Genomic DNA, 9262 nt, shown 5'->3' on the forward strand with positions numbered 1-9262 from the left:
TACAAACCAGATAAAATCAAATGAAGTTCGAAACTTCAGAATTGGGGAAAAACTATTAAAGATTGAACTTTTAATGGCAGGCTACAACAATTAAAGGAAGGGGCCCTTGATTTACTATTTTTATAAATCCAAAACTGGAAGCTAATGTTCAGATTGTCCCGCAGTTAAAACAAACGCCTTGCAAAAACATGAGCGATAATCGAAAAGTAAATCCATGCACGCAGTCACCTCAATCATCAAAAATTTCCAAAGAATGCATAATAAATCGATGAATTTTAGGGTTCAGAATAATTACCGTAAAATTCACACGAATCTAGAACATGGGTTTGCTGTAGTTATAATCCTCTATCTCTATAGCCTTTGTTTCCCTGGAGGAAACCTTATGATGGTGCATTCCCTCCACACCATTTGACTAGTAAAATGATTTATAACGTGATTATAAATTGAATACAAAAAATATTGTGAGACGGTCTCACGAATATTTTGTGGATCAAATCTCTTATTTGGATCATCAATGAAAAAATATTAATTTTTATTCTAAGAATATTATTTTTTGTTGAGAATTATGTCTCACAGATAAAAATTTGTAAACAGTCTCACAAAAGACTGCTTTAAATTGAAATATAAAATAACGTAATTATTTTTTTAATATCGATTTTTAATATGAATTTTATTATATACCCAACAAGATCTCCACTATGTTTATTATTTACTTGTATTATATTTCATCTATCATAAATATGTCACTCTTTTTTTGACGGGGATTAAAAAAATCATCCTGAAAAGCAAAATTTACAAACAGATTTCATACATCATACTTATTTAATTCATTGAAAAAATAATTACACATTTTCAAGATTTAGTTAGCGATTGTATATTAGTAAAAAAAAAATTTACCACATGTAAAAACTGAAATATATATTTGAGATAACTATAAAAGAAATGAAACATATATAATTAAGATGGATTATGGCTTCCTACATAAACAATCAAAATTGATGTCGTTGCCGCCGTCCTTCGCGATTCTCAGCCTATTGGTGTGGGAGTGATTGTTTGAAACGACCCAAGGAATTGTGATTATTGCTTGATCGAATAGTATTATTTTTTGTAAGATCGAACGTTTACCGTTCTACCAAAAATTATAGCTGATGGTAACGGTGCAACTCAAATCTTTTAAACTGCACGACAGTTCAACATCACGGTTTGATCGCTCTTCCAACAAGGACAATTATTGCACGTACCAATTCCCACCTAATAATTGCACTCTTTACAATCAATGAGAATCAAAACCGTGACCTTAACTCTGATATCAATTGTAGAACCGAACGCTTGCCGCTTTACCAAAAATTATAACTGAAAGTAATGATGAAACTCAAATATTTTAAACCGAACAGCAACTCAAGCATCACGATTCGATCGCTCTTTCGACAAAGAAAATTATTACACCCAACACTTTTACATAGTAAAATCTATATCTAATCCGTTCTCGTTTGCAGATGAAGCCCCCATTGCAGAGTTCATTCGTCGTTCGTGCTCGAAAGCTTCGAATTGGGTTGTCCAATATCGCAAGTGTACTGCCAACCAAGTAGCTCATAGTTTTGCTTCTCTTGGTTGATCGATGATGGAATGATATTTTCGTAAAGAAAATGTTCATCAGAGAACTTGAAGTCCAAATAATCCAAAAAATTTCAAATAATTATAATAAATTTAAACAATGAATAACAATAATAATAAAATAAAGAAAAAACAAAAATCGTGTCAACAACAATATCAACAATAACAAATGGCAAACGAAGAGAGGAATATTTTCCCCCCTCCCCTGGGATCCTTGTAACATCTTCCATTTGTTCCAATAAATTAACAAAAAAGCAGTGAGAACCCGCACCTTCTCTTGAAATTTCTTGATCTAGTTACATCAGCTTCAAGAATACAAGCAACAAGAGACATCTACAATTAACCAGCCAAGCTAAATCTGCAAGTCATGCCAACTACACTAGGTCATGATCGTCGTAAATCTTAATCCCAAACTATCTAAGTCGACTATATAAATAAACTGTAAAACGGTCCGTACTGTATGTACAGTCACAAAGAAAGTCTGTAGAAGAATACGAAGTTAGCATCAGTTCGACATAAGTTCACTGCATAATCATTGTGTCAAACTCCATCATGCCTGAACCATCTGTACATTCTGAAAAGAACAAAAACATGTAGGAAACAAGTAAATTATCTCCCAGGAGTGGAATCAAATCGATATTGACTTAAAAATGACCACCACAGGTACTGATACTTTACATATTAATGTGAAATAGCATCTGACTTGAGCAATTGAGATTTATGGTGTTTTTTTATTAGATACGTGGCAATGCTCAAGTAGCATAATGGAATCAATTTCAGCTCTTGGATTGACTGTACCAGAAATTCTAACTCAGTCACTACTATTGGTAGGTTTTCTTGTAAATGAAACAAATTATTCCATTTTACTTCTCTTTCGAAACAACCGTTCAATTAGGAGGCAATCAGATATCTATTTTTCGTAACAGGGCACAATTTTCAATTCAGTTGTAATCTAAAAAGGGTAAAGATGTTATCGAATCACTTATCAGGTGATATTATAGTTTTATATAGGAAATGGGGCCTTTTATGACAGCAGAAAGATAATAATTACCATTCCAGATGTACTTCTTCCTTTAAGCGTCTTCAGTGCTACATCTGCAAAAGCTTGTGCCGCTTCAGCATCAGCTTCTGCTGCCTCAGCCTCTAGTGCTGCTGCTTCTGCTTCAGCCATTGCAGCTTCTGCTTCGGTAACTGCTTGAGCTGCAGCGGCAGAGGCTTCTTGTGGAGTCATATTACTCATATCGACTAACTCTAAATCAATATGAGATTTAGCGAAATTACTAATATCATCACGGTCAATTTTCGGAAAATTTTTATGTCTTCCTTCCGGAGCAGGAGCGGCAGGATTTCTTCTTTCAGATAATGTAGAAATTGCAGCAATCCTATATTTGCGCTTCATCTACATGAGACAACGGCCTCAAAATTTAAGCCATGTAAATGGAATTCTAAAGCATGCCAACAAAACTAGCAAACGAGTTCTCGATTCTAAGCAAATATCAGATGCCAGGGTAAAAAGTCAACAGTTGGGTTGACACCTTAATAAGTTTTCCAGTTGCAGCCAAATGCTTCAACTTTGCTGACAATATCCTCTTAAAGTTTGGAGGAGCCCAGTATTGATCCTGTATCGAACTGTAAGATTAGAATATTGCTAATTGTAACTGCATCACTAAGTAACAGGATAAAAAGTAATATGTAAATATAATACAAAATAAATTGCTTTCCAAGTTCATAATACATTCCGCAAGTATCAAGAACGTAACAGAATGCACTGCCCGAATTTTTTAGAGCAATTGATTCCACCTTTTGACAGGAGATGCTTGACGCCAGACAATAGGATTGTGAAATTAAATAGAGTCGGTTGTCGGGTTTTAAGTGATTCTAGTAAATCTGTATAATTATTTTCTTCGAGTGATCTTGCTATAGTTCCCCTCACCTTTATCGTTTTTTTCCTTTCTAATAAACATGTGTGATCCTTCCACGCAGCACCTTAATTTATAAATTAAAAAAAGAAAAGAACATAACAAAACATAATAAACTGTGATTACTAGCACAAAACTATGCAACATTGGAAATCTCAATTAAACTTTGGATCATAAAGATCTAATAATCTTGATCAGTTTTTGGATAAATACAAGAGAATACTGCAGGAGAGACCTGAATATGCAGATTATTCATACATACGTGCCCCTTAAATCTCATTCACAATGAAATATCAAAGTTTACAAGGCAGATCGCCTTTACTCAACCATCTATTATTACAGAGAACACCCTAATTCAACAATCTGATAAATCCCAACTCATGGGAGGAATGCACTGTGAATAGCAAGTCACCAACACAATCAACAAAGTTTCCCCTTCAAACCATAAAGTTCACTATGATTTAAAAAGAAAAGAAAGATCGAGAAACTTGTATTGATTGGTTTCTGACAAAAGAGGCGATTGTTCTTGGCAAGCATTTATTATTTTAAACTTGGAACTTCTCTCACCAAAATATCAACCAATGCGATAAAATATGACAGCTTGTGCCTTTTTTCCATTCTCATGTTATCCCCATTCCCATTCCCATTCACAAACACATTCAACTCTGATGAAACCTTCAAAAGGTGATCGTTGTACGATGACAACAATGTGAATAAAAGAAGATAAGCCTATTCTGAATTTCTCCATGGAAACTGCACAATTTTTTCATGCATAACAATTATTAACTGTACTAATTAATATATTCAAATTATACTTGATAGCTTGACAAACAAAAAAGAAGTTTCTCTGTACATAATTTTTAGTATTTCTTGAGATAGTTCCTCTTGCATTATTTGTTTACAAAAGATACCGTTTCCATAAGAAATATGGTTTATCAAGTAATGTCTGCAATGAAAATTAAATTATTGTCACATAGTAGTAGTTTCATTGTAGCATACGTTAAATATAGCGTATCTGAGCATATACCAAAAATAAAGCTCTGTTCATAGTTGTATTGACTTGAATAGAAATGCCACCTCTATGTATGATGCTATGGCTATCTTGTTCGAACCACCATGCTCCCTCAGGTTATTTATTGCCTCCATAATGAGATTGTCCAGTCTTGAATAAAGTAAATGCAAACATTCTACGTTAGTGATCACCAGCAGTCCAAACAAAACAAGCATAGCAACCATTGAACAAGCACTCAGTATCTTTTTGTGAATATTAAAATTATATAACTAAATTATCAAAATGTGATTATGCTCTTCGAAAAAATTTAAAAGCCATGCACATCAAAATTAACTCAACCATTTATGGTTGTGAGGATCTTGTGCTACGCTCTCACTGTAAGGGGTAAGTCACGCCTCACAACTTCTAAGGGGTAAGTCACGCCTCACAACCTCAACTTGAAGAGGTAAATATTCCCACTCCTGATGATTTCAATCCCTAAAAAGTTGGGCGGGTATTCAACAGGAAACAAAATTAATTTTGTGTGTGCTTGTGTGTTGGAGGAGGGGTCAATGAGGCAGTACAAAGCACCACGAGAAATTGAATTTAGGAAACCTGAAAATATAGGCCCTCTACTAAATGTTTATATGAAAGTGAATAAACCACCTGAAAATATAGGCCCTCTACAAATTTTCACAACTATATCTAACCTCATGACACATCTCTTTGGACCATCATTTGGTGAAGAACCACCTGAAATAGCAAGAGGCCGCACACTGGGTGATTCGTCATCGCTCTGACTTAAGCTTGAAAGAACCGCAGAGCTGTCTCCATTCTTAGTGGAAGGATGCATCCTTTTCAATGTTAGCCTGGTCCTTTCCCAAGATCCCCATCCATTCGTCATAACACTCAGGTTCCGCCACTTGTCCTGATCAAATCAGACAAACAAAGTTGTAAAAATACAAGCAATTGCATTACTAGAACTCACGACCTAGTGATGATAAGCAATTGCATTATTAGAGCTCACAACCCAATGGACATGATTGATGATTCTGATAACAATGGTACTAGAATACAAATGCTACCTTGAGATCAACATTAGATCGGAGATACAAAACTCCACTAAATTGCGGGTCTTTCAGAATCGTACGCCATTTTCCAGAACCATGCTTAAGGACTCCAGCTTTAAGAGCAGCTTCTTCTTCAGGAGTCCACTTCTGTTTAGGTGCTCCCATTGACAATCAAGAATAAACAAGATCAACTGCGTAAAAAAGTAAACATCAGCTAAGAAAACATAGTTTGCAACGTTACAATCAATTCATTAAAATTCAAACAGCATAACATTGATACAGTATCCTGGAATGACAATGCTGGAAGTGAAAAACCAAAAGATCATTGGAGCTGCTACATCATATCTTTTGAAAAATAAAAATAGAAACCGGCAAAATATTGAAAATAAGAGAACGGTATATCCCTTTAAAATTCTATATATAAAAAAAGAGCTTCAGAATGAAACAAGTTTACAGTTCTCCGAGCTGAAATGCCGATTAAATTAACAATCTTGGAGTAAATTAAAGTATATGAATCAAAACCCAGTTCATGCAAGATGGAAAAATAAAAATTAGTATTGATTAAAAGCAAATACTGAACCCTAACCCTAATTTCAGGAACCCAATTCAAATAATAAAATTGAGATCAAGTCGCCACAGAAAACGGGACATGAATCGCAGAGGGAGAATTGCCTGTCAAGTAGAAATTGGAGTTTAGTTTGACTATCCAATTAATCATCAGAATTCGCAAACGGCTCTTCCGTTCATCTTATTTGACCGTACGCTTTGTTGTTATTGTTCGGAATCTTCTGACGTTCTTCCGTTTATCTTCCACGTGGAGTGTGTAGGATGTGCCGATGTGGATCCAACGTATGGCATTCACTAATACAACTCATACGTATATATCAATTATATATATATATGATGAGTCGGTTTAATCTTATTTATATTTATAATAAATAATAATAATTTTATCATAAAAATAATAATTTTTTATGATTGATCTAATAAAATATATGTCTCATAAAATTGACACATGAGATCATCTTCCATGAATTTTTGAGCTATTTTAATTAGGATGGAGATTTATGATATTTAAAAAAATATTTATATCTTCGAGAGATCAAACTTATATATACACAAGTTAGTTTTAAATAGAGTATCTCTCATGTGAGATGGTTTCGTATGAAGCGTCGATTTATTGTGCAGTGAAAAATAATAATGATTTTTTATGAATCTAAGTTGAATTTAATATTCATATTACAAAAACAATTTTTTAAGATGTCTTATAAAAGCTGTGTTTAAAAAATTATATATACCTTCATTTTACCGTTATCTAATTATGTGAGGAGAAGATTATTATAAAGAAGATAAAAAGCTCAAACGATTACATGTAATTTTTAAACTATAAATATAAGATTACACATACCTCAATCTTTACAATTACTCACTTTTGTTAAATATCATATACTAACCAACTTTTGATATGTTGATGAAATTTTTCTATAATTCCAAAAATATTAATTGCATATTTCATAAATCTTGTTTTATCTTATTTCTTATCTATCATTTAATTTCAATAATTGATAATTTTAATTTTATTTTTTAAAAAAAAGAATTTTTTTTTTTACAAATCACATATGTTTCATGTGTCACGACCCGCTAGTATTAAATTAAACCGGGTGTCATACACAAAGTGTCTAACGTGATATAATTTCAAAACAACGCAATTTTTGACATAAGATGGAATGAAACAAATATTTTACAAAATAAATTGATTACTTTTGAAATCTCTTGTTTTATCACATTTAAATTTTATAACCTACTTTCATAAAATGTATTTTCACAAGTGTGGATCTACATTTCATATGAAGTTTTGAATAGACCATTGCAACAACAAACCATAAAACAAGTCCAAACACCTGGTAAGGCTTCGACTTACTGCACATTTTCACAACAGAAACCATCCAAGAATCTGAAGCAATATCATACTCACACCACCTGAGAAATATGCACAAACTCAAAACATAGAAATCTAATCAGAAACAGAACATTTTGGAGCTAGCACCATTCCAATAAACAACCCCTAGCTATTAGTGATGTGCAAACCATAGACATGGTTGACGATAATTAAGATTAAGACCCCTTAAATGCATGTAAAAATAAGAGGACATCGAGTTTTTTTTTCCGCTCTTTTGGCTGGCTGTACAACCAACTAAAGAAGCTCTCCTCAAGTGTTTCTTCATCAGAAGCATGCATCAAGGAGGCAACAGCAGCATAGTGCAGCCAAACTGTACAAATAAAAGCAAGAATATCAAAATTTGTTTTCACTTTGCTGAAGATGCGAAGACATTTTTCTTGGCATTCAATCAGATTTATCTACACAAGCACATAGTATTCCTTGAACCCAAGACTAAAACTACTGTAGGCCACTCAATTGCTTAGAGATCAAAGTGAGCAAAACTAGTCGAAGCAATGACGAGTACGTAGTATGAATCGAAACCAAGACTAATAATAAGTGTGTTTGACAATGCTGTGTTATTAAATTCATGCAAACCCGACGAAAATTATGTAATACCCGTGATAGTGTTTACAATTCAATGACGATAAAAAAAAGAAAAAAAACACTTCTAAATCACTTTGGGCACCATTTGGTTCGAAGGATAAAACAATAGTTGATTATCCACATTAAATATTGTTTCGAATTTATCATCAATCCACTCACGTATCTAACCTCAAGAGCAGAAAAATGGCAGAGACATTGTCATCTATGCATTAAGAAGGGAATAAAAAGCTCTTGAAAAAGTAGAAAACATTTGAAGAATATAACCTAAAAAAAAGACAAACATTGTTTACCAAGCCTTACAGAAAGAGGGAAAATTGCTAGAAAACAGTATTTTGGACATTTATGTGTGTAAGGGACCTACATTTCACGTGGAAAAAAAGGTCTCCCGACTCCCGGGAACCCAATTCTTGCCGGGAAAGACCCACTACCGAGGGGAAGGAATTGAAAATTGACAATATAAAATCACAGATCCCCATATCCACATGGATGTAGATCGTACAGTAGCTACCTTAAATTTTATTTTAACACATAAACGTAACAATATAAACGCATCCTGCAATATTTAGAGAGGAAAAAGAAATTACTGTGATCGGAACGGATGCTTACCATCCTTCCATAAAGCCGGAACCGGATTGCTTCTGAGGAGGAGGAGGCGCGTATTGTGGGGCGTACTGCGGAGGATATCCTTGGGGTGGGTAGCCCTGCGGCGGGTAGCCCTGCTGTGGGTACCCTTGCGGCGGGTAGCCTGGTGGCGGATACGCATCCTTTCCATACCCCTCCGGTGGATATCCTGTAAAGCAAAATAAAAATTCAAGGCCCAATCGTTTCCCCCCAAAAAAATTCAAATCAATGACAATCAAGAAAGTCAATAGGGAAATCGAATAAAAGAACTCGCCTTGAGGAGGTGGAACACCAACAGGGGGTTGGTTTTGGTTGTAGTAACTCATTTTCTGCTCTGGATTCCTCCCTCCGTCGGCAAGATTTATCGTGTTTTCTGATGGGAAAAGGGAGATTTGGAAATGGAAATCTGGTTTCGAAAATTGAGAGGATCAAATCTGAAGGCAAGGGAGAGAGGGATGAGTTGCTGCTTTTGGTTGGTTATGTTGTTTTATCCGGTGGCCAA

General features: G+C 34.4%; 2 protein-coding genes across 4 annotated transcripts; both read right to left on the minus strand.

Moving 5' to 3' along the window:
- Positions 1 to 1756: 1756 nt before the first annotated feature.
- LOC142518978 (telomere repeat-binding factor 1-like) lies at positions 1757 to 5779 on the minus strand. 3 transcript variants are annotated; one of them, XR_012813684.1, is made up of 7 exons: positions 5610 to 5779; positions 5235 to 5452; positions 4611 to 4695; positions 3150 to 3233; positions 2666 to 3013; positions 2072 to 2188; positions 1757 to 1972 (listed from the first exon to the last, which is right to left on the minus strand). XR_012813684.1 is itself a non-coding variant. In XM_075621850.1 (6 exons), the coding sequence occupies exons 1-6, from the start codon at positions 5757 to 5759 to the stop codon at positions 2165 to 2167; spliced, it is 909 nt and encodes a 302-aa protein (XP_075477965.1). In that variant the 5' UTR covers positions 5760 to 5779; the 3' UTR covers positions 1757 to 2164. The 3 variants fall into 3 exon arrangements, 1 of the variants encoding a protein (XP_075477965.1); XR_012813685.1 differs by having other exon boundaries at positions 1757 to 1988; XM_075621850.1 differs by having other exon boundaries at positions 1757 to 2188.
- A 1698-nt stretch (positions 5780 to 7477) lies between these two features.
- On the minus strand, positions 7478 to 9262 carry LOC142518227 (protein CYSTEINE-RICH TRANSMEMBRANE MODULE 13-like). Its single transcript, XM_075620968.1, has 3 exons — positions 9035 to 9262; positions 8746 to 8929; positions 7478 to 7864 (listed from the first exon to the last, which is right to left on the minus strand). The coding sequence occupies exons 1-3, from the start codon at positions 9084 to 9086 to the stop codon at positions 7819 to 7821; spliced, it is 282 nt and encodes a 93-aa protein (XP_075477083.1). The 5' UTR covers positions 9087 to 9262; the 3' UTR covers positions 7478 to 7818.

The sequence above is a fragment of the Primulina tabacum genome, chromosome 11, assembly GCF_025594145.1.
Source record: "Primulina tabacum isolate GXHZ01 chromosome 11, ASM2559414v2, whole genome shotgun sequence".
NCBI classification, from domain to species: domain Eukaryota; kingdom Viridiplantae; phylum Streptophyta; class Magnoliopsida; order Lamiales; family Gesneriaceae; genus Primulina; species Primulina tabacum.